Source organism: Piliocolobus tephrosceles, chromosome 15 (genome assembly GCF_002776525.5).
Source record: "Piliocolobus tephrosceles isolate RC106 chromosome 15, ASM277652v3, whole genome shotgun sequence".
Lineage (NCBI taxonomy): Eukaryota > Metazoa > Chordata > Mammalia > Primates > Cercopithecidae > Piliocolobus > Piliocolobus tephrosceles.
Window position 1 is genome coordinate 103,953,910 of NC_045448.1, and position 25,815 is coordinate 103,979,724.

General features: G+C 41.2%; 1 protein-coding gene and 1 pseudogene across 1 annotated transcript; both read right to left on the bottom strand.

Annotated features, from left to right (window-relative positions):
* Positions 1–437: 437 nt before the first annotated feature.
* On the bottom strand, positions 438–788 carry LOC111542138 (annotated as a pseudogene).
* Positions 789–14,413: 13,625 nt separating this feature from the next.
* On the bottom strand, positions 14,414–24,981 carry NMS (neuromedin S). The gene is made up of 7 exons (XM_031934227.1): positions 24,905–24,981; positions 22,617–22,672; positions 21,931–21,981; positions 17,875–17,898; positions 17,728–17,781; positions 15,633–15,707; positions 14,414–14,566 (listed from the first exon to the last, which is right to left on the bottom strand). Exons 1-7 carry the CDS (start codon positions 24,978–24,980, stop codon positions 14,414–14,416), a joined length of 489 nt encoding a protein of 162 aa, XP_031790087.1. The 5' UTR covers position 24,981.
* Positions 24,982–25,815: the final 834 nt, after the last annotated feature.

Here is a 25,815-nt window from a genome sequence, read left to right on the forward strand (position 1 = left end):
TTTAAATATACACACATACATATATACATATATATGACAAGTCTGAAATTGCTACACCTGCAGGCACAAGAGGAATTATAAGTGCTCTAAAGGAAGTGCTTTCCTTTTATATTTTTCCTGCCACCTCCCCAAAACATTAAAAATTTAAAACTTGCTTGTTACTTGTTAGAACCAGTACTACACTAGGAGTTAGGTAATATATGCAATTATTTTCAAGTAGATGACTTACTTATGTTGCTCTAACACGTCCTCTTCTCCAGTGCACTGTTAAACTAATCAAAAACTCTACACATGTATATTCCACAATAGCAGCACACACTACTGCTACCTGCAAAGTTGTCAGTCTCAAATGACTGAGTGAATGAAAGGAAATAAAAAGTAGATAAGTAACATATTAAGGAGAAATGGGAATTAGCAGATTCGTGCAGTTCAGTCTTTCAGTCATCCAGCTTACTAGCAACAAGGGATGGTTTCCATTGAGGAAGGTCCTCTGGAATGGGAATGTGGTCACCAGTGACCTCTGTCTTCTCCAGAGCTGCAGCAGGAAGTTACTTGTTCTTCATCTTTGCTTTAGCCATGTTGTAATCCCCAGAATCAAAATATTTTTGCCCTTTCTGCAATCGTTTCCTTAAGAAATCTGAACCTGCAGGCATTTGTCCCAGATGAGGATATCTTGCTTTTAATTTTGCTTCTTCCGTTTTCTCTGGACTATTCACTGTATCTTCCATTTCCTTCTGCTTCTCCACAGAGGCTGCCCCGGAGACTTCCACAGACATAGTGCTCCCTCTCCTAACCCTGCTTCTCCCACTTACTGTCGTCCTCAGTTTCCCTATATTCTTACTGATTTTCTCTCAAGTAATTCTATCAATTTCTGAGTAGGTGTTAAATTTCCCAACTATAATCATGAATTTGTCTGTTTTCTTGGAGCTCTCAGTTTTTGCTTTATATATTTTGAAGCTCTGTTTTTTGATGTATACGCATTTAGGATTGCAATATCTCCTTGAAGGATTGAGCTCCCCACCAGTATTCTGGTGGTGTAGATGTGACTGTATGGCCAAGGACTTTGCTGCTGCTGTTGGTGGCTTGACCAGCTTACCAGTGTCCTGGTTATAGAATGAGGATGGAGTCTTCTCACTAGGTCTTTGTTAGACATCTTATTTCCTGATCCTTTGGGCAGAGTTAAGGCTTTTCTCAGAATTTGTGTTTATGCCTATGTACAGTTCTGGGTAGGTTTCTCCAGTGTCCAGTCCAGAAGTAAATGATAAATAATAATAAAACCTAGGGACATCTCCATGGTGTCACTTCTCAAGTCATATGGTTCCTAGCCCGTCTACCTTGTTCTTTCCAGCATTCAGAGTCCTTTTAGCCTTGCCTGTTATAATTTGCAGGGCATCTAGTAGTATTTAGAGGGGAGAAAATGTGATTCTATGCTGTCTTGTTCTGGAACAAGAAAAATGGATGTTTTTTATTTCTTTTTCTTGCTCACTTGCCCTGGCTAGATCTTCCACCTCGATGTGGAATAGAAATGTTGAGGATAGATATTACTGTGTTGTTCCTCACTTTAAAGAGAAGTAATTCATTATTTCCCCATTGCATAGCTGTGAGTTTTTTGTAGATTTATATTTTCGAGGACATTTCTTTCAATTGCTTATATTGCTGATAGTTTTTAATCATAGGAGGGTATTGGATTTTGTTAAATGTTATTTTCCTGCATTGATGAAGTTGATCATGTGACTTTTGTCCTTTATTAATAGGATGGCTGATATTGATTGATTTTGTGATGGTAAACCAACGTTGCATTCCAGGGATAAAACTCATTGATCATGGTGTATAATCTTATTTAGATAGAACTGGATTTGGTTTTCTAGCATCTTATGGAAAATTTAAAAATCTGTAATCATAAAGGATATTAGTCTGTAGTTTTCTTTTCTTGTGATATCTTTGTCTGGTTTGGGTTTTGGGGTAATAGTGGTGTCATAGAATGAATTAGGAGGTGTTCTCTCTTCTTATATTTTTTGGAAGAGTCTGTGAATGACTTTTATTCTTATTTAGATGTTTGATAGAATTCCCCAGTGAAGCCATCTGGACTTGTGGGTTTTTTTTTGGGGGGGGGAAGTTTTAGATTTATTTTATTTTGAGACTGAATCTCGCTCAATCACCAGGCTGGAGTGCAGTGGCGTGACCTCGGCTCACTGCAACCTCTGACTCCCTGGTTCAAGTGATTTTCCTGCCTCAGCCTACCGAGTAACCGAGATTACAGTCACGTGCCACCACACCCAGCTAATGTTTTTTGTATTTTTAGTAGAGGTGGGGTTTCACCATGTTGGCCAGGATGGTCTCAAACTCCTGACCTCGTGATCCACCTGTCTCGGCCTCCCAAAGTGCTGGGATTACAGGCATGAGCCACTGCACCTGGTCAAATTTTAAATTTATTAATCCAATCTCTTTATTCATTATATGTCTATTTAGATTTCTTCTTTGAATCATCAGTTACTTAAGAGTATGCTATTTAGTTTTTACATATTTGTGAATTTCTAAAATTTCCTTCTATTATGATTTTTTAGTTTAATTCCATTATGGTGAGAAAACATACCTTGTATAATAGAAATTCCTTTAAAGTTACTGAGACTTGTTTTTTGAACTAACATATGGTCTACCCTGGAGACTGTTCCATGTGTGCTTATGAAGAATGTGATTTACTGTTAGAGGGTGGAAAGTCTATGGATCTCTTTTATGTCTATTTTGTTTATAGTGTTACTGAAGTCTTCTGTGTCCTTGTTGATATTCTGCTTAGTTGCTTTATTCATTATTGAAAGTGGAATATTAAAATTTCTATTGCTGTTGAAATGTCTATTTATCCCTTCAATTTTGTCCATTTTTGCTTCATGTATTTTGGAACTGTGGTGTTAGATGCGTATATCTTTACATTTGCTATACCTTCCTGATGGATTAACACTTTTCATTATAAAACAGCCACTTTTTCTCTAGTAAAAATTTTTTTCTTAAAGTCTGTTTTGTCTGATAATTAGTGTAATCATCCCAGCTCTCTTATAGTGGCTCTTTGCATGATATACCCTTTTCTAACCTCTTACTTTTAAACTATGTGTATCTTTGAGTCTAGTGTGTGTCTCCTATAGTTAGCATATAGTTGACTTTTTAAAAATACTATTTGACAATCTCTGTGTTGGATGAAATTATTTAATCTATCTGAATTGAACATCATTATTAATATGGTTAGATTTACCTCTACTATTTTGCTTTTTGTTTCTATACGTCTAATGTCTTTTCAGTTTTTCTGGTCTCCCTTTATTGCTTTCTTTTGAATTAAGAGGATATGTGTTTGTATACATATATAATTTTTTTTTTTTTGAGACATAGTCTTGCTCTGTTGCCCAGGGTGGGGTGGAATGCAGTAGCACGATCTTGGCTTACTGCAACCTTTGCCTCCTGGATTCAAATGATTCTCCTGCCTCAGCCTCCCAAGTAGTTGGGTTACAGGCATGCACCACCGTGCCCAGCTAATTTTTGTAATTTTAGTCGAGATGGGGTTTTGCCATGTTGGGCAGGCTGGTCCCTCCCGAACTCCTGAACTCCAACGATCCACCTGCCTTGACCTCCCGAAGTGTTGGGATTACAGGTGTGAGCCACCATGCCCAGCCAAGAGAATATTTTATAGTAACCATTTTAATTCCTTTAGTGATTTTAGTTGTTTTCTTTGTGATCACTCTAGGTAAGTGTCTCTAGGTAAGTGTTTACAATATGTATCTTAACAGACCTACCTCAGATTTCTGACAACTTTATTTCAGTGACATTTAGAAAATTTGCTTCTGTATATTTCTATTTCTTCTTTTTCCCTTTTGTACTATTATTTTTAGACACATTGAATCTATGTATTAGACTCAGCCATACATTTTTACAGTGATTTCCCTGTGTAATTTAATGCCTTTTAAAAAACTAAATAGAAAGGAATAGAAAGGAGAATGAGAATGTGTATATGGAGCTCATTATATCTAACTTCTTATTTACCATTTCTTATTCTCTTAATTTCTTCCTGTGGATTCCGGTTAGCACCTAATGTCATTCCTTACAATAATACAGCTTTGTTCCTATTAATCTCCTTTGTGCTATTATTGTTAAATATATCATGTTTCTATATGCTATAGGCTTGTTGATACTATCATATAATATTATTTGATGTAATTGTTTTTAAATAAGTTAAAAGAATAAAGGAGAAGAACTATTCTAACATACTCTATTTTGTAACTACCTACATAGTTACCTTTAACAGTACTCTGTTTTTCAGTCTGAGTTTGAATTTCAGTCTATTTCCCTTGCTTTCAGCCTGAAGAATGTACTGTAATGTTTGTATTAGTCTGTTCTTGCATTGCTATAAAGAAATAGTGAGACTGGGTAATTGATAAAGATATTTAATTGGCTTGTGTTCCACAAGTTGTATAGGAAGTATGATGCTGGGCAGGTATCTGCTCAACTTCTGGGAAGGCCTCAGGAAACTTACAATGATGGCAAAAGGGGAAGGGAGGAACAGATACGTCTTACATAGCAGGAGCAGGAGCAAGAGAAGGTGGGAAGGTGCTACACACTTTTAAACAACCAGGTCTCATAAGAACTCATGCACTCTCCCTGGAAGAGCACCGAGGTGATGGTGCTAAACCATTCATGAGAAACCATCCCCATGATTCAGTTACCTCCCACCAGGCCCCACCTCCAACATTTGGGATTGCAATTTGTCATTAAATTTGGGCAGGGACACAAATCCAAACCATATCAATGTATCTTGTAAGATGGGTCTGATCAAAAGAAATTCTCTCAGTTTTTGTTTATTTATATTACATTACATTACATTAATTTACATTAATTAATTACATTAATTACATTAATTTACATTACATTACATTCTAAATGTCTTTATTTTACCTCCATTTAAAAAATTAATAAACGTTATTTTCTAGGCAGTTTTAGGTTCACAGCAAAATTGAATGGACATTAGAAATAGTTCTCATACACTCCTGTGTCCCCAAATGCACAACTTCCCTCACTATTGACATTCTGCACCAGAGTGGTACATTTGTTACAACTGGTGAACCTACATTAACACATCATTATCACCCAAAGTCCATAGTTTGCATTACAGTTCACTCTTGGTGTTATACATTCTATGGGTTTCGATAAGTGTATAATGACATGTATTCACAATCGTAATAGCATCCAGAATCGTTTCACTGCCCTAAAAATCCTCTGTGCTCTGCCTATTTTATATCTATGTTTGAAAAACAGTTTTTCTAGACATAGGATTCCTTGCTGACATCATCATCATCATCATCATCATCATCATTATTGTTATTTTAGTTACATGGATAAGTTCTTTAGTGGTGATTTCTAAGATATTGGTGCACCTGTCATCTGAGCAGTGTACACTATACCCAATGTGTAATCTTTTATCCCTCACCCCACTCCCATTCTTCCCCTCACGTCTGCAAAGTCCATTATATCATTCTTATGCCTTTGCATCCTCATAGCTTAGCTTCCACTTACAAGTGAAAGCATACAATATTTAGTTTTTCATTTCTGAGGTACTTCTCTTAGAATAATGATCTCCAGCTCCATTCAGGTTGCTATGAATGCCATTATTTTGTTTCTTTTTATGGCTGAGTAGTAGTCCATGGTATGTATATACACATTTCATTATCCACTCATTTATTGATGGCATTTAGGCTGGTTTCATATTTTTACAATTGCAAATTAGTGCTGCTATAAACACGTGTGTGTAAATGTCTTTTTCCTATAATAATGACTTATTTTCCTTTAGATAGATGCCCAATAGTGGGATTGCTGGGTCGAATGGTAGTTCCATTTTTAGTTCTTTAAGGAATCTCCATACTGTTTTCCATGGTGGTTGTAGTTTACATTCCCACCAGCAGTGTAAAAGTGTTCCCTTTTCACCACATCCATGTCAATATCTATTATTTTTTGATTTTTAAATTGTGGCCATTTTTGCAGGAGCAAGGTGGTATCTCATTTTATCTAATTAAAAATGTTTTAATTTGCATTTCCCTGGTAATTGGTGATGTTGGGCATTTTTTCATATGGTTGTTGGCCATATATATATCTTCCTTTGAGAATTGTCTATTGCCCACTTTTTGATGGGATTATTTTTTTTCTTGCGGATTTGTTTGAGTTTCTTGTAGATTCTGGATATTAGTCTTTTGTTGGATGCACAGTTTGTGAATATTTTCCCCACTCTGTGGGTTGTCTGTTTATTCTGCTGATTATTTATTTTGCCATGCAGAAGCTTTTTAGTTTAATTAGACCCCATCTATTTATTTTTGTTTTTGTTGCATTTGCTTTTGGATTCTTGGTCATGAACTCTTTGCCTAAGCCAATGTCTAGAATAGGTTTTCCAATGTTATCATCTAGAATTTTTATGGTTTCAGGTCTCAGGTTTAATTCTTTGATCCATCTTGAGCTTATTTTTGAATAAAATGAGAATTAAGGATCCAGTTTTATTCTTCTTCATGTGGCTTGCAAATTATCCCAGTACCATTTGTTGAATGGGGTGTCTTTTCCTCACTTTATGTTTTTGTTTGCTTTGTCAAATATCAGTTGGCTGTACATATTTGGCTTTATTTCTGGGTTCTCTATTCTGTTCCATCAGTCTACATGCCTATTTTTATACCACTACCATGCTGTTTTGGTAACTATAGCTTTGTAGTATAGTTTGAAGCCAGATAATGTGCTACCTCCAGATTTGTTCTTTTTGCTTAGTCTTGCTTTGGCTATGGCAGGCTCTCTTTTTTGTTTCCATATGAATTTTAGAATTGTTTTTTCTAGTTCGGTAAAGAATGATGATGGTATTTTGATGGGAAGTGCATTCAGTCTGTAGATTGCTTTTGACAGTATGGTCACCTTCACAATATTGATTCTACCCATCCATGAGCATGGGATGTGTTTCCATTTGTTTGCATCATTGATGATTTCTTTCAGCAGTGTTTTGTAGTTCCCTTGGACATGATTTTTCTTTCAGCACTTTGACTATGCCATCCCATTGCCTCCTGCCTTCATTGTTTCTGACAATGAATCAGTTGACAATCTTGGGTTTTCTTTGTATGTGATGATTCATTTTTTTTTTTTTTTTAATTTCAAGATTTTCTTCTTTGTCTTTGTATTTTAACATTGTGACTATGATTAACAGGGTTGATAGAGATCCTTGACTTTATTTTACTTGGAGTTCACTGAGCTGCTTAGCTGTGTAGGTTAATGCTTTCCATTAAATTTTGGAAATTTTTGGCAATATTTTTGTGAAAAATTTTCTCCTCCTTCTCCCCTCCTTTTGGTACTTCCATTTCACATATGTTGATGTGTTTAATAGTCTCCCGTATTTCTTTTAGTCTTTTTATTTTTTGTCATGATTTTATTGCCTTTATTCACCAAATCACACAATTTATATCAATCAATCTTAAAGTGCACTGATTCTTTTTTCTGTCAGCGTAAATCTATTGTTGAGCCCCTCTGATAATTTTTTCACTTCAGTTATTGTACTTTTGAACTCCAGAATTTCTCTTTGGGTTTCAAGAAATAATTTATATTGGTATATATGTATATTAGACAGAGTCTTGCTCTGTTGCCAGGCTGGAGTGCAGTGGCTCCATCTTGGCTCACTGCAACCTTCACCTCCCAGGTTCAAGCAATTATCCTGCCTCAGACTCCCTAGTAGCTGGGACTACAGGTGTACATCACCATGCCCAGCTAATTTTTGTATTTTTAATAGAGATGGGGTTTCACCATGTTGGCCAGGATGGTCTTGATCTCTTGACCTTGTGATCTGCCCACCTCAGCCTCCCAAAGTGCTGGGATTACAGACATGACCCACCACACCTGGGTGATATTTTCTGTTTAGTGAGATAGTGGCCTCTCATACCTTCCTTTAATCTTTAAGCATGCTTTCCTTTATATCTTGGTAATAGTTGTTTTGAAGTTCTTTATCTGCCAGTTCCAGCATCTGGACCCTCTCAAAGACAGCTTTTATTTCCTGTTTTCTTTCCTCCTGTGTGTGTGTCACGTTTTTCTCTTTCTTTGCATTTCTTATATTTTTTGTTGAAAATGGGACAGTTCAGATGTTACATTGTAGCCACTCTGGATATTGATCTCTCCCCCAACCCGAATTGTTCTTGCTTACTTGTTTGGCAACTTGGCTGGACTAGTTCAATGAAGTCCAGTTTTTCCACAATCTACAGAGTCTGATGTAATTCCTCAGGTGATGCCAGCTTGGGCATGCAATATAGTCTTTCTGTCCACTGGGGATTACTGTGGTTTCAAATGTAATATGTTTTACTGTCTCCTTTCCTGATCTTCTCATCAAGTTTCTGGTGGATCTCATTAAACTCACTGTGTGATTGCTGTTTTTGACAACACCCTGGAACGTAAATTGCTTCATAGTCTGATCCAATTGAAGTAAGTCCCTTTAGAAAAAGCAAGATGTTGCCTGTCTTTGAGGTTTTCTCTGATTTCCCTCTGTGCCATATATGTTATAAAGCAGGAGCTAGAGAGAGGGGTGGAGAACTCTGCCTGTCCCATCTGGGTCCTCCCTATGGAGAAGGAGATATGTGTCAGGGGTTGCAGAGAGAATGCTGAAAACTAGTGCCCACGCTGTTGCTATTCCTCAGTATAGATCTTCTGCTGCACAGAGTCCTGGAGAATGAGATGTGCTGGAATTCAAAGGTTGTTCCAAATCTGCTCACACTAGATCTCCAGCCCTGGGAATCTGGGAGTGAAAGCAGTTGCCATTCATCTGCTGAGCACACCAGAGCAGCTCTGCCACATGAGAGAGCTCAGTTGGAAATGAGGTTACTTTTTTTCAACAGCTGCCTTGCCAGAATCCTGTCTACATAGTGGGAATTGAGGGTAAAGAAGTAGGTGCCACCCAGCGACCACCACCCACTTGAGACAGGCCTTCTGCAGCACGATTTTTAAAAAATGTGATCTGCCAAAGTTCACTATCCACCAAAACCTCCTTGAAGAGCTCTTCCTACCCAGGGAGCTGGGATTATGTGAACTGCCACTTGGTTGCTGGGCCCACTGGAACAGTTCTCCCAGGAAACAGGGCTGTCGGGAAATGGATACTGTCCCTAGCTTCTATACCGTCAGCTTCCACTGTTCTTACTGAGTTTCCACAGATTTTATAGAATTAATTCTTCTCAATTTATTATAAACTTTTTGCTCAATCTCCAGAGATTTTAAATGTTTGCATTTGCTAATTTTGACCAGATAAATAGATGTTTCTCAAGGAGTGGCTTTCCTGCATACCTCACACTACCATTCTGGAGGTCCTTCCCTGGGGCCTTTTGTTATGCAGCAATAAATAACTAATACAATGGCCAAGGAAGGATGTGTCATGTGTGATTTAAATTAAAGCAAGCAATCAGTCAAGTGGACAGCAGCAAGGGCATTTCAAGCAGGAAAAACAGAAAGTGCAAAAGTATGGAAGGTAGAAGTACAGAGGAGGATCTGAGTTAGAGAAGTGATTCTCAGAGTGTGGTGCTTGCAAGAGCATCATCAGCATTCTCTGGGAACTTCTTCATAGTGCAGATTCTTGAGCCCCACTCCAGACCTAATGAATCAGAATCTCTATGGGTGGAATGTAGCACTCTGGGTTGTAGCAACCTCTGTAGGTGTTTCAGAAGCAGGTTAACATTGGAGAACCACTGAAGTAGAGTTGTTTTTTTTTTATCAGCTATAATAGTTGGGCTTCTAATATGCCCAACTTCTAAGTGATTTTCTAGTTTCTTTTTTAGGAAATGAGAGATAAAGAGCACGTAAGTACTTCTCTTAGTGAATGCTCTAGGGCCTTATTAGAGAAAATCAGTCATGAGAAGCTGGTCATGCTGCAGCAGGTAGATGTTCCACTTTTGCGGAGAATAAGTCACCTCTGATTTTAGTCTGAATTTTATTAGTTCTAATGGTTTTAATGAACCACCTACAGTTATTCTGCATATGGCCTAATTAGGATATGCAGGGCCTTTGATCCTGTGTGTAGTTCATGATCAGTGGCAGAGGGAGGTGTGGATATTTAGCTTTAACACGATTTAAAAGGGAATATTTAATATTTGACTAAATCCAATTAACTGAAACAGTTAAAACTGTGCAGGACTTAAAGAGTAAAAAGAAGTTTGAACTGAAAGAAGTAAAAGCAACTCAGCTGTTAATCCAGCTGGGAGAATAGGCTCAGATAAAGTGAGTTGCAATGATCACAGATAATGCGATTTTCTCCCAAGGTCATGCTGCAGCTGGAAAATGCCATAACAACTCCCTCGAGTGACAAGAAACAGCAGCTGGCACAGGACTGTTCCTGCTTCTTCAGACCCTCAATCAGAGTCTACAGTGAGAGCTTAGACTTTACAGATCTCCTCCCTCTCAACCTAATTAAACTAAAGAGTTTCTGCACAGCGAAAGAAACTATTGGGCGTAAACAGACAACCCACAAAATGGGAGAAAATATTCAAAAACTATGCATCCAATGAAGGTCTAATATCCAGAATCTATAAGGAACTTAAACAATGGAATGAGCAAAAAACAAATAACTCCATTAAGAAATGGGCAAAAGACATGAACAGACACTTCTCAAAAGAAGACATACAAGTGGCCAATAAACATCTGAGAAAATGCTCAACATCTGAATCAGAAAAATGCAAATTAAAACCACAATGAGACACCATCTCACGTCAGTCAGAATGGGTATTATAAAAAGTCAAAAAACAACAGATGCTGGTGAAGCTGTGGAGAAACGGGAACACTTACAAACTGTTGGTGAGAATGTACATTAGGACAGCAACTGTGGAAAGCAGTTTGGAGATTTTTTAAAGAACTAAAAACAGCTATCATTCAGCCCAGCAATCTCATTACTGGGTATATATCCAGTGGAGAGGTTTGAGAGTTGTTGATATCGGCAAAGTTTCAGGAAGTTCAATAGGATTTTAACACTGTCCGTACAAGGTTAGTGCATAGTTAAGGCAACTGGACGGGTTATAGGCTGTGTTCTTTTTCGGGATGGATATTTAACATTCCACATTGAGGGTGTAATAGTCATGGGGTCTTCTGCATCATCTGGTCTGAGTTGAGTGCAAGGCAATAAAGGAAGAAGTTAATATCTAACAAAGGTCAATAATTAAGAGCTAAGGGGTCTTATCTCTGGTGCCATTCAGTCTTTCTTAGTCATTTTACAGATTACAGAACAAAAAATAAGGAAGAGAGTTCATTTATAGTCGGAGAAGCTGTAGTGGCAGCTGCATGTTACACGACTGAGGCCACACAGTCACATCTCTCTCAAGGTTCAAATCATTTAATGTTCCAGTAGCCTTAAGTCTGAATTGTTTAATTTCACAATAGGCACGACTGATTAAAACATTGGCCACTGGTGACCAACTCAACTTTCAGTGCCTCTTCTCCCTGGAGACTGGGGTTGGGCTGAAAGTCCCAATCCTCTAGTCCTGCCTTGGTCTTCCTGGTGACCAGCCCCACCCCAAAGCTACCTAGAGGTTGCCAGACACTGCCAATCATCAGTATACAAAGAGACACTGAACGTTTTGAAATTGTCAAGAATTTTAGAACTTGTATGTCAAGAAATATGGACAAAGACCAAACATGTATTTCACAATATCACACAATGCTACTTTACTTTTATGAAGCTGAATATCTAGTGAACATAGAGCAAGAGAAATATCTTTAAATACTGTTCGTGGAAAGAAATTTGATATTTGTTCAACATAATCCCTGGATGGGCTCATCAGATCCAGCTTTCTTTCACCATTGAATCCTAAAAAAGAAAAGAAAAATGTACCGCTCAGGTGAAATCATTCTCAGAATCAAGACAAAGCCCATGGGCAGGTTATTATGTAACATACTTCACAATTAGACCTCAGTTTGACATGTCATAAAGGCCCAGGTTGCTTTTCCCACAATCAGTACTTGTAAGATTTGGTTTTGCTGTATCTCATCAGGCCATTAGGTTGGTGTAAGCACTATGGCCTCAGGGAACATCTTCGCCTTGTGTTTGCTGGGTAGTGCCATTTCCCAGCAGGGCGACAGCCTTCTCAGACACCTTGGACTGCTGGGACCCTGATCACTGACCCCTGCTGGCAGCATCCATAGGACAGCGGCCTCATATCCTTGGGACCACGTCCTCATGAGAGACAGAGAAGGCCCGGAGCTGCCCTTGAGGATTCACTTCCTCTTCCACAGGGCTGAAGGCCAAGAAATTGCTCCAAATTAAAACTCTGGATCTCAGAGCACCGTTGGAAGGGGGAAACAGCCTTGCCTGGCCGTACTTAGAAATGCTCTCAGTGTAGGGAGCCTGGTAGCTTCCAGAACTCCTTGGTGCACCACCCAAGCATGACAGGGTGGTGTTTCCTTATCAAGAGGGCCAGTTGAGAAGTCACGGAGGGCCCAGCTGGGCTGCAATGAGCCTATATCCCCATCACAGTGACAGCCGGAGACCACATGCCTCTGAAGAGCTGGGCATGGAAGTGAAGGCTGCAGTATTGCCCAGATAGCCTGCATCTGCTAGGCTGGGGTGGGGATCTCTGTGGTCCTGTGTGCAGGAAAAGGGAAGGGGCAGAGTCCTTGGGGTTATGCAGGGTCCTCCTTTCTTAAACAATGGTCCCCCCTGTGGCTGCCTCTCACTCTCTCCAGTCAGACACATAAAATTTGCTTGAAAGAGAAAAACTGTGATGAAGCTGACCTTGGACTACCTACTGGGCCCCATCTTCAGTGTTTCTTCCATTCCTGGGCTGGAAAAAAAGGAGCAACTTATGGACACTGAGACACAACTCTCTGCAGCCTTATCTTGATTCGGCTCTTCTCTCTATTGAACCCTAAGGCCTCATTCTTCTAACAGGGATTTCACTGCCTTCCATGGGGACTCACCTGGGAAGCTCTCGCCCTGGGCTAGCACCAGTCTGGAGGTCCTCTGGGACAGTGCTCCAGGAACCTCGCTGCTCCTAGGATCCCAACACTGTCACTTACCCATCATCCCACCCTTTAGCCTATGCTTATGTGGTGGGAGGTTCCAGAAACCATCCAGCACAGGACTGCCCTGTCTGGAGACGTCATGGAGATGGGCTGTTCTCAAAGCACTTTCCAGGAAACGAGTAGGTCATACAGAGCCATGGGAGTGAGACAGGGGTGGGAAACAGCTCCACAGTCCCTGTGTTTGGGAAACAAACGCTTAAGCCAAGAGAACAGGTTGTGTTCTGCAGGACTTCTTAGAGCCTGCGATGGGCCAGGGTGTATTGTGAGTCTTTGTGAATGTCGGGTGCAGTGTTTTCCAATCTTTTCTGACTTTTGCAGGGTACCTTTTAGCGCCAGTGATTCACAGAATGCAGTTTCTGGGGGCATGGATCTAGTCTGATTTGCTCATTTTTCTATGCAGATAGTGAGAATCTCAAGGGTGGAGCACAGCTAGTGAATGGCCGATTAAAATCTAAAAGATAACTCTTCGATCCTCTGACCCTTGCAAGAATTTCTGTTACCCAGGAAGGAGGAGAGGTTGGTGCCTAAGCTCCTCCTGCCATGTGTTTTTGGGGCCATGAATGCTGGACCCTAATGCTCTAAAACACGGGCTCAGATTCTGGTCTACCCTGTGTCTGTCTGTCAGCAGAACTCCCTTACGCCTACTCTGGTGCTCTCAGCCTCTCCTCCTGTTGGACCCTTGCCTTTACAAGCTTGTAGGAGGAGATTTTGATTGCAGTGATACCCAGTGAAGGGTGAGAGAGTCCCCATAATTATCCACCAATTCACCAAGGGGTCCTGGCTCTGCTGTTTGCAGTCACTCCATGATTGGGATGGCTGCAGTGAATCGAGGTTAGAAAGCAAAGGTGAGAAAACATGCTATACCCTGAAAAGGAAAAAGGGTCGTCCCCAGGTGGCAGCGTGATCCTGCAACATAAAAACAGAAGCCATTATGCAACCATGTTGCGTTACAAGTTCTTCAAAAATGTCTATAGGGACAGTTTTCAAAAAAGGGTGGTCCCAGACCAGTGGCACCAACAACCTCTAGAAACTTGTAAGAAACACAAACTCTTTGCCCCAATCCAGACCCACTGAATCTTTGGGGGCAATCTGAATTTTAGCCAGGGGACCCTGATGCATGGCCACGTTTGAGAACCACTAGTGTTTGGGGTTTGTGCTCTGGCAGTGCCTCTGTTGGAGTCTGTACAGTGGCACGTGGGCTCCTGAGCGAGAGAAAGCGAGACCTCAGCAGCAGCTGGCTCCAGGTGACTCATCTGTGGGGCTGGAGGTGAAATGTGAACAGCCAGAGGCATTGCCCCATGTTCCTGTCTGCCCCCAGGGAGACCTGAACTTAATTGCTCAGCCACAAAAGATTCTCAGGGTCCTTTTGAGACTAGCTCTGCCCAGAAGTGGTCTGGAGGGGCTGCAGGGTGGCTGGCTCCAAGGACTTCCCCACCCTTCTCAGGTAGGGCTTTCTTTGGGGGTTACAGTCTCCAAGGCTCTTGTGTACCTTCTTGGTGAAGTCCACTGCAGCAGTCCCCGAACCCTGCAAGGAAATGAGGCGCGGGTAAATTCAACAGGAACCGCATCATGACCTGGCAGTGGTCTCACAGTGATCCTGCTGTCCCTGGCTTCCTTCTAAGGTAGTCAGAAGTCTGGCGCAAAAGAGGAGGTGGAGAGCATGGCAAATGGTGGGATCACTGCTGTGATCTTCTCTAGCAAGCTCCTGCTCAAGAAGGCAAACTTGTCGTCTTGGCTGAGTTACCATCTGTGTCCAAGTACGTTAAGTTTGCTTGCTCCTCCTAACAGCGCCAACTTTGAAATGGGCACATTGCAAAGCTTTGGACACTTTTAAAGGATTAGCCATTTTGGCTTCTTCAGCTTGTTCATTGCCTGTGAACCTGGTGTAAGAATGGAACCAGACTGGACCCGGAGGCTTGCGGTTAGCAGGGGGTCGGACAAACTGCTGCTGGTGCCCAGGATGGTCAACCAGTTTTCCAGGCACTTGGGGCCCTGGGATTTTCAGAGCTAAAACTAGGAAAGTCCTGGACAAACTGGGATGAGCCGATCACCCTATCTGGGCAGGGGGTTCAAAATAAATTTTCTCTCTTGCTATTTGTTTATTTTTGCTACCATGAAACAAAACTTTGATTACCATTGAACAGGTTCAGCTGGTAATTTCTAAATTAAAAAGTAAAAACTAAAGAAGAAAGCTCTGACAAATGGACGACGGGCAGGTAGGGCCATGGGAAGCAGAAGCTATCTCCAGGGCAAGTTTCGTGTCAGGGGAAAGAGACAGGGGAACTGAAAAAAAGTACAAAACCAAGACACAACTTTGGGATGAAAGGAGCTGAAGAGGAGAGGGATGGAAGCAGGCTGGGCCATGAGGTCTCTCCCCGGGCCCTTTAAGCCACCTCATGGGGTTTCAGTGGAGGAAACTGAGGCCCAGGGAGGTCAAAGGATCAGCAGTTCTGCTCAGCACTCCCTGCCAAGGTGGAGATTGAGATTTGAGGAGAGAATGACAGCGAGCCCCAAGGTGACAGCATGCTTTTACCATTATTCAGTGAACTGTGAGTGGCATAAAACTATGGTGGAAGAATAAAAGCACGTACTCGCTGCAGAAATCTCTTCATCCGTCTGTTGGTGAGCTTGGCAGCCAGGTGCATTAGAGGATGCACTGGAGGAAACTGCAACAGAGAGACGCGGAGAGGGTCAGACGGGGACATCCACAGAGGGGTATTTTGAGAGCCCAGGGCTATGTTCATTCCTTTCTACTCACTTCCCTTACAAATGGGTTTAATTTTCAGAGTAAAATCCATTTTCGAGCCGAAGCCTGAAATTTTATGTTTTCAATAAAGAGCCGCTTGCCTTGAGAACAGGTTTCAATTCCAACACAACCCTTAAAAAATTCCCTTAGGGTAAATTGGACTTTTCTCTGCATTAACCCTCAGCACTCTGTGCTCCTGGAGCGGAGCGCCTTGTCCTAGCAGCAGCTCCACATGTCTTCTTTCTCCCTCCCCAGGGGTGCCCTCCTCGTGCAAGGGAAAAGGTGGAGGGCAGCCCCTGTAACCCTCCCCAGGTACTTCTGGTTTCCTGATCTTGTCTGTGACCGCTGTGCACACCCAGGTGTACACACCTGTCCTCATCTAGTCCTCATGAATCCTCCCTGTGTGCTTTGGTTTAGAGTAAAACTTGATTCGTGTTACAGTTTTTTTTTCCTTTCCATTATTCTTCCTCCTTTCATGGTGCCCTTGTTGGTTTTGATAATATCCACCTCTTTGGCCAGGTGCAGTGGGAGGCCAAGCACTTTGGGAGGCCAAGGTGGGTGGATCACCTGAGGTCAGGAGTTCGAGACCAACCTGGCCAACATGGTGAAATCCTATCTTTACTAAAAATACAAAATTAGCCAGACGTGGTGGCGCGTGCTTATAGTCCCAGCTACTTGGGAGGCTAAGGCAAGAGATCATGGCTTGAAGCCGGGAGGTGGAGGTTGCAGTGAGCCGAGATCGTGTCATTGCACTCCAGCCTGGGCAACAGGAGCGAAACTCTGTCTAAAAAAAAATCCCCCTCCGTACCTGAGCCCTGTTCCTACATCTGTAATACTGATTGATTCTTAGGGGAAACATTTTTTTCCTGGTTATTTGCTTTTTTAAGGATCCTCTCAAGACTTGGAGAGCCTTGAATATATAAGTAAGAGACTTTCTAGCGGTAGAGTTTTACTTGCTATGACTGGGTTTAAAAGTTATATTCTGGCCGGGCATGGTGGCTCACACCTGTAATCCCAGCACTTTGGGAGGCTGAGGCGGGCGAATCACCTGAGGTCAGGCGTTTGAGACCAACCTGGCCAACATGGTGAAACCCTGTCTCTACTAAAAATACAAACATTAGCCAGGCATGGTGGTGCATGCCTGTAATCCCAGCTACTTGGGAGGCTGAGACAGGAGAATCGCTTGAACCCCAGAGGTGGAGGTTACAGTAAGCTGAGATTGCACCACTGCACTCCAGCCTGGGTGACAGAGCAAGACTCTGTCTCAAATATATATATATACACACACACACACACACATATATATACACACACATATATATGTATACACACACACATATACACACATATATATATGTATACACACACACACACATATATATATATTCTATGACCTCTCCAATATTCCTCAACTCATACCCCATAGAAATTCACCCACACAAGTTGCTCCCGAGGGTAACTCAAAGCTGTAGGAAGAAAGTTAGAAATGATGGTTACTATTCCCATTGCACATACACATCGCAACAGCCACGGAAGATGTTCATCCATGTATCACTACTAGGGGATGGTACCACACACATCACAAAGCACAAATTTAAAAACAGATGGTAAGAACAAACAATATAAACAGAACACAGTGTTTACCAGGCTCTTCCTGTACCTCTGTTTAAGTGCATAACAAAAAGTTATTTCCTACTTATTTTTCCTTTTCTATAATTTATTCTCCACCTTCTCAGATAAGTTGGCCACCTACCACCCCCCACCCCAGAGAGAGAAAGAGAATCCCTGCAGTCCCAGGGAAAAGCCCCTGGGAAGCTACTACGCAGAGGATGTCCAGAGGCCCCAGCTTTTCTACTTGTCTGTACGTATTAAGAAGGGACGGACGACATGCAGAGGAGAGCCACTTTTACAGATAGATGATATTATGATAAAATACTGACCCCAGTTTTAACTGGATGTGTTGCCTCCTGAGTTCTGGAGTAGTGAAACAAAAACTAAATAAGAAAAGAAAGTGATATTAGTATTGAGTGTCACTTGCTCTAAACATGGAAGCTGCATGCCCTTGTACTGGGCTGGGCGGTACTCACCCTTTTGTATATGTCTTGATTATCCTGGAAAGAGAAGTGTGAGGGTAAGTTAGGTGAAATTTTATAGGGGCAGGCAACTGATAATGTTTTCTATGTCAGGTACACCATGAACCTTACTGGATTTACCTGAATATTATGATAAATTGGCAATCTAAAAAGAAATTCCTCTATTACGCAAATTTAATGAGACTCTAGTTGATGCAGGATCTTACAATAAAGAAAATTGCCAGCAATACATCATCATGTGAAAATATTTCATTTCATCTTTTCAGTTTGCAGGGGGTGGGGAGGAGAGACCTACTTTCTGATGCATAGAAGAAAATAACCATCTGACTATGGGTGGAATAAACTAACTATTACAGTTTTTGATTTGCTGCAGAGTGTATCATGGTATTCAGTTTTTATAGTTCATATTGACCAAGCTTCTTTTTCTCCAAAAGCTTTCTACATGAATTTTTGCTCACCTTGCAGAAAGTCCAACTTTCCTTTTCTAAATCCTTGCCCATGCACACACCTCAGCCCTGGCTTGCGTAGATAATGGCTGCATGTGGGCTTATCTCACTCAAGGAGATGCCGGGAAGAAGGCTTCTTACAAAACAATAGAGTAAATGTTCATGTCCGTGTTTTGTAAAGTCACTAGAGATGATTACTGTGAACAATCATTTAAATCTTCTGATCTGGCTAGTACTGATCATTCACATCTCACCCATGCTTAAAGATTTTTGAATCAGCTGAAACCTCAATCAAGACAAAAATTAAAGCTGTTAATAATACTTCTAATTGTATTGCTGTGAATACAATTACATCTTCCTGTAAACTTTGTGGAGAATTTCTTCAGTGGAAGAGAGCAATACCGATGCATCCTCTCTCTCTCTCTACCATGTACATATGTGTGGATGCACAAACATGGGCGCACACACACAGACACACACTGTAATCCACCAACTTCACCAATAGTGGAGGTTCTGTGGAACTTAACTCTATTTCCTTATGATCACCATTTTTAGCCGGCAGAAAGTACTTGCTATTTTTACAGCTCCTGGTCTTGTTGTCAGCATCTGTTCACAACAGTGTGTGTGTGTGTGTGTGTGTGTGTGTGTGTATGGACACTTACTGGACAAACAATTGTTTTTTGTACCACATTCATTGGCTATATACTATTATGTTTACTTTTCAGGGCAAAAATTGATGAGGAATGTGATGATGCTTTTCCTGGTGGTAATTACCCTGCTCAACGTTTCATATGCCCCTTCCTTACTTTACTTTTTTCTTTTGTCTTTTTTTTTTTTTTTCTGAGACAGGGTCTCACTCCATCACCCAGCCTGGAGTGCAGTGGCACAATCTTGGCTCACTGCAGACTCCACCTCCCAGGTTCAAGTGATTCTCCTACCTCAGCCTCCTGAGTAGCTAGGATTACAGGCACCACGCCTGGCTAACTTTTGTCTTTTTAGTAGAGATGGGGTTTTACCATGTTGCCCAGGCTGGTCTCAAACTCCTGACCTTAAGTGATCTGCCGGCCTCAGCCTCCCAAAATTCTGGGATTACAGGCAGGAGCCACCATGCCCGGCCTACTTTTTTCTTTTTAGAGAAGAAATTATTTCTAATTGTACCGATCAATGTTGTTTATGATTCATTTCCCCAACTAGAATACCAATGCCATGAGAGCAGGTGTTCCATTTGTTTTACTACCGCATCCCTAGCACCCGGCCCGTGGCATGCTCTCAATAAATATATCTTCTGAATGAATGAATAGTAGAGCTCTGTTCACAATAACTTATTGCAATTTTCCCAATTGAAACATCTTCTAATCCCATGTGGTGACCAGAAACACAAAACGTGAAGAGTTTTGTGGCTGTCATTGTTTGCAGAATGTGACTGCTTTCTGAATTGCCTTGAGGTAAAGGTCCCCTAGAGTCACAGACTTGGCCTATTCTGGAAACCAGAACAGGAGTGAACTTAGAGCTCTGGCGACACATCCAGACTTTGGGCCATTGAGGAAACCAAAGCCCCAAGAGACGAAGTGACATGCCAAAAGTCACATTTCAGGGAAGCAGCAAGCCAGGAAGAGCCAGTTTCTCTATTAATAGCTTTAAAATACTGGCAGTTTTGTTCACTGAGCAACGCCTTGCTCTTCTGCAGTTGGAAACAATGAATGGGAGAGGCTTGGAAAAATGGAGAAGGCGGAAGGAAATTCATTCTTAGTGGGCCCTTGCTCTTGAGGATCCTTAACCCAATTTAATACTGCGTTGCCCGTGGGACAGCCACACTTCCACTGCCTCTGCGGATGCAGAGGACACCCCCACAGTCTTCACCTGAGGGACAGGGAAGTCCCTTCTGTGCAGCATGGGGAGGAAGTAACAAAGGGTTGAAGAACTCTGAGTTTTCAGCCTGAATTTTTGCTCCAAGACCAAGGCTGTAAAGATTATTCCTGAAAATGAGAGCTAACGATTGCCTTCAAACATATGCATAGTAAACTGAAAATAAGAAGAAGTGGGAATGATATATTCATGAAATTTGAGAAAGTGATGTTTGAGTCTTGAAGAATGAGAATTAGTTGCATCAACAGGCAATGGCAACAACTAGCACTTAAGTGCTGTCGTTTGCCACGTTCTGGATGCTGTTGAAAGCGCTTCATAAATATGAAGCATTTAATCCTTACCACAGCAATCTAGGGTACTATGACAATTACCCATACGCTACAGATGACAAAACCGAGGCACAGAGCAACTGAGAAACTACCAAGTTTAAACAGAGCTGGACTTTGAAACCAGGTATTTTTGTTTTAGAGTCTGGACTGTTAACTGCAGCCTGTGAAGGAGGCAAAGCCATTTCTGGTTGAGGAAAAGACTGTGCAAGGACATCAAGGGCCTGGTGCATTTGGGGAACACTGAGAGGTTCACTGTGGCTGGAGCACAGGGTGCTGTGGGTTAGGGGAGGTGAGGGATAAAGAGATGTGGCTCAAGGTGAAAATGCAGAGGCTATCCTAGGCATCATGGATTATCCTACCACCCTTTTGTTCTTTCAAGTAAATCAACCTACTTTATATCTGTGTGGTTACTACAGTTACTGTAAAGTTTTTTGTTTTTGTTTTTTTGGTGAGACAGAGTCTTGCTCTGTCACCCAGGCTGGAGTGTGGTGGCACGATCTTGGCTCACTGCAACCTCCGCCTCCTGGGTTCAAGCGATTCTCCTGAGTAGCTGGGATTGCAGGCATGCACCATCGCGCACGCCCAGCTACTTTTTGTATTTTTAGTAGAGACAGGATTTCACCATGTTGGCCAGGCTGGTCATGAACTCCTGAGCTCATGATCTGCCCACCTCAGCCTCCCAGAGTGATGGGATTACAGGTGTGAGCCACCATGCCTGGCCAGTTACTGTAGAGTCTTTTAAATGAAACTTTTTTTTTTTTTTTAATTGAAGCAGAGTCTTGCTCTGTCACCCAGGCCTGAGTGTAGTGGCCCAATCTTGGCTCATTGCAACCTCTGCCTCCTGGGTTCAAGCTATTCTCCTGCCTCAGCCTCCCAAGTAGCTGGGATTACAGGTGCGCCACCATGCCTGGCTAATTTTTGTATTTTTAGTAGAGATGGAGTTTCACCTTGTTGGCCAGGCTGGACTCAAACTCCTGGCCCCAAGTGATCTGCCCACTTTGGCCTCCCAAAGTGCTGGGATTACAGGTGTAAGCCACCATGCCCGGCTAGTTACTATAAAGTCTTTTACATGATAACTATTGTTTTGGAGAACTGCTATATCATGGTATATCAATTTATAATATGCAATATATCATAACATATATAATTAGCTTAACTATATATGATTATAATAATCATAATATAAATGAACTACCTGATTTTATAGTAATTTATATTTGAGATATTTGCTTGATTTTGTATAAAATTATATTCTTGAACACACATATAAATGCACAGTTACAGATACATACAGCATTCTCCCGTAGGTAGCAAAAGAGTGTGTTTGTTGCAGACATATATTATATATATGTATATTATATATTTTTTATACACACACACACACACACACACACACACAGTTTTTTTACCTTAGGTTGGCGAGAAAGAGATGCCCACTGACTCAGACAATATGCCAGTTGCTAAAAAATAAAATGAAGAAAACAAATCAAAGGGATGAGGGGGATGAAGACAGATTGATTAATGGGTAATCAAATACAATTAGATAGAAGAAACAAGGCCTGGTGTTTGATAATTCAATAGAATGACTATAGTAAACCATAATCTATTGGATATCTCAAAATAGCTAATAGAGAATAATTTGAATGCTCCCAGCATAAACAAAATGTAAATGTTTAAGGTAAATGTTTAATATCCCTTGATACTCCCAATTCCCCCAACTTGGTTATAACATACTATATGAAAGTATCAGAATATCACATGTACCTTGAAAATATGTACATTGATTATGCATTTATAATTTAAACAATGAATCAAAGATAAGTATAAATTCTTCAGTCAGCAGAATTTTATTACAACAGATTTAAAATACTAAAATTGTCCTATTTCTGAATCTCACATTATCTTCTCACACAGTGGCAGTGAATTTCAACACAACCCTCAGGATGCCCTAAATGAAGCCATGAAAAATGGCAGCAGTGAGTTTCTGCTGCAGCCAAAAATCTGATCTCAAAATAGTTTCAAGTGAACATTATACACATGATGTATTGAAGGGCCAGACTAAATAGAAATCTCACATTACTGAATAATTGGGTACCTCAAGCTGCACAATATCCAAGCCATCTGGAGGATCAGCTAAAGGTTGGGGAAATCCTATTGTGAGAAATCATAAAAGTATTAATTAGAGAAAAGAGGTCATAGCATTTACTTCAAAGTCTTTACCATGAGAAACAGACAGTTCCTATTAAAATAATAAACCACCAAAGAACCATACAAAAGAGGTCAGTGGGAAAGTAAGATTTGATCTGATGTTGTGAAAAGGATTTACAAAGAAAATACACTTCTACTTGCCACTAGAATAAACAAAGATTAATTTAAAATAGCATGGTTGTTAATTTACCATGAGTGTTCAGTACAACTGTTAGCAACTCGGCAAAGAGGAGGGAAAAAAATCCCAAGGTAACAACTTAGTTTGTATTTTGATAGAATTCATATGGATGGCCTATTAGAAAATGGTGTCAGCGAAGGATGAACATCAGAATCACCCTTGAACTTTGAAGACACATGGATACTCATCTCTCTGCTGCTACAGACTCTCTAGGGATGGACTCTGGGGAAGGCTGCTGGCACGCAGCTGGACCCTGTCAACCTTTTGTCTAACTTCAGTGAACTCCTCATTTGCTTGTGATACAACACTTGGTGGGATAACTATAGTGCAGTTGAAAGAATCAATTGGATAGGTTGAAACTAACAAGATGAAATTAGACGGATAAATATAAAACTTGGCACTTAGATTTTTAACGTGTGGAACAGCGAATGTGTGACTCAAGAGCAGTTTATGTGTAAAAACAAGACAAAAGAAAACTGAGTGGTATTTTGTTCCCTGCATTCTCTCTGAGGCAAGATAAAGCTAAGGCAATGTTATGTTATATTCAAATAACAGGGCCTACGCCTTAAAAGGTAATAGTCTGACTTGAAATGGTAAGATACAAGGCAAAGTCACTGAGCATAGTTTTCTCTGGAAACAGGAATATTAGGAAGTATATGTTAACTGCTTTCAACTGTTTTGAGAACTGCAATAAGTAAGAGATATTAGTCTTATCCTGTGTTTCCCCCAAATAACAGAATAAAGGCTGATGGTTAGAAAGTTACATGTGATCACACTTAAGCTTAGCGTAAAGAAGTTTTTGACAATTGGAATCATTCAACAATGCAAAGTAATGCAAACGAATCCTAAAAGGATTTATGGAGAAGTTCTTTGTTAATAAAACGTAAAGACCTACCCTCAGGAAACATAAAGTCAAATAGGAAAAAATAGGGAGGTGAGTATAAACGTATAGAAAGATAAATAAAAGGTAATAACAGATTTACAAAAGTATAATATAAACAGGACTCTACTGGAGCAAAGAGGCAGCACCTGGCTGTCTTAGCTGGCAGTGAGTTGGGGTCATTGAAAGTAGTTACATAGAATCGGGAAGTTACAGAAGGGATCCCTGCACCCTGTCAGAGGTTAAACCAGATGACCTTCATGGTCCTTTGCAAGGCCCAGTTTTGTGATTACATTGTAGGACATGACAAAGCGAACATACTGTTTGAAACATATTTTCTCTGTCAATATATTTCCAAAGATGTTCTACTCCCCTAAGTCAGAATTCTAATGGAAAAATCTAAAATGGTATGTGTTTCCAACCTTAGTTGTTCTGCCACCGCCCACTTCCCTGCACCCTATGAAGATGGTGGTAAGATTCCAACCACAGACCCTCACTCCACCCCTGTTCCCTAGAAGCTGGTTCTCGGAGTTGGTGAGGCGATGCCCGCGCCCGGTCAGCACCGCGGACAGCTCACCGGCCCCGGGAGGTAGCGGCTTCCACCACGCTCTGGAACTCTGCCTCTCTAAAACCCAAGGGAAAGGCTTGGAAAAGATTCCTTTTCCCATTGTGCGCTCCTCCCGCGCCCATCTCGAACTGCCCATCAATTCCCATTCTTTGGGGGCTGTAAGCTCAGTTTTACCAACTCAGTCCTCGTCTCTTCAGAATCTAGGGAGCAGAAATGGCTACAAGAGGTGTCTTCCCCTAACTCCTACCAGGACGTGCCTCACCCTTCAGTTTTAGCGGCACATGCTCAGGACATCCCTGGGGCAGGAGCAGCTTAAAGACAGACCCACAGGGAAAAGTCTCCCTTGGTAAAAGGCTGCAGCGTCTCGCTCTGTCCATCCTCTCCTAAAGGTTCGAAACAAATTGCAGCCAGAAATCAAGAAGGTAGTAATGACGGCTGGCGGGGGAGAATGAAGCTTGACTCCCCTCCAGAACTGCCCTGGGGGATCAAGGTCTATCTCAGTCATCCTCAGAATTCAGGCCAGATGGAATCTGGTGAAGCTCCCCTTACCTGAGGAGGGAATCTGTAGCATGCAGAAGCAGTAGATGACCAAGATGAGAAGGAACTGGGGACGAAGAGGTTTCATTATTAGAGTCTGGTTTCTCCTTGCTGGCCACAGACGGATGCTGCTAGGACAGGAGCTGCGCATTTCCCCAAGGTCCACAGGCAGAGGCAACCCTCTGTCCTGCATCTGATCAGCCCAGCGAAGAAAGTGCCTTTATTTGCAGCGCCCCGGAGCCCATTTGCTGATCACCAATCAGCTTTGCACAGGAGGACCCCGGCTTTCTCATAAATGTCATGCTGGGCCCTTATTTGTAGAATAATATCCTTCTGGAGTAGGCATTGTAGAGAGTCCTCTTTTACAACCCAGCAATGAAAATAAAAGGTGGAGAGTCCTGATTGTTATTCTATAACGATCTGAGAAGTATTTCTGACTCAAGAAGGGCTTTTTCTCTTTTTAATAAAAAATTGGACACAAATCTATAAATTATTGCGTGATAAAGTCTTGTTTCCTATGAAGCTGTTTATTTTCCACCACTAACAAAGGATGTTGTGTCATCTTGGTGCATCTAAGAAGGACAAAATTTGGAGTCTTGGGTATAATATTTTTAAAAATCTAAAGTTCAGTTGGGGCTCTGTTTGTTTTTCAGATCATGGCTGAAAATTAGCCTCTTTGAGGTCTTTCCAGATTCATTTTAAGGAACAAGGATTTCAAATTGTCAGTATTCAGGAAAACATGACAATGTTTAATAATAATAAATAACTTCATCTACTGAACTTCTACATGTTGGGATCTGTTTTAGGCATTTCACATAGGTTATTTCATGTAATTCTCACAGAAAATCTATTAGGAATGTCTTATTACTCTAATTTTGTGAATGAGGAAACAGATGCTAGGAAAGATTAAGAAACTTGTCCAA

Coding starts and splice junctions, on each gene's coding strand:
- NMS (XM_031934227.1), bottom strand. CDS start 24,980: ATGAAACCTCTTCGTCCCCAGTTCCTTCTCATCTTGGTCATCTACTGC. Junction 17,782..17,874: donor ATCAAGACATATACAAAAGG/GTGAGTACCGCC, acceptor TTTCTTATTTAG/TTTTTGTTTCACTACTCCAG. Junction 15,708..17,727: donor CACATCCAGTTAAAACTGGG/GTCAGTATTTTA, acceptor TCTCTGTTGCAG/TTTCCTCCAGTGCATCCTCT.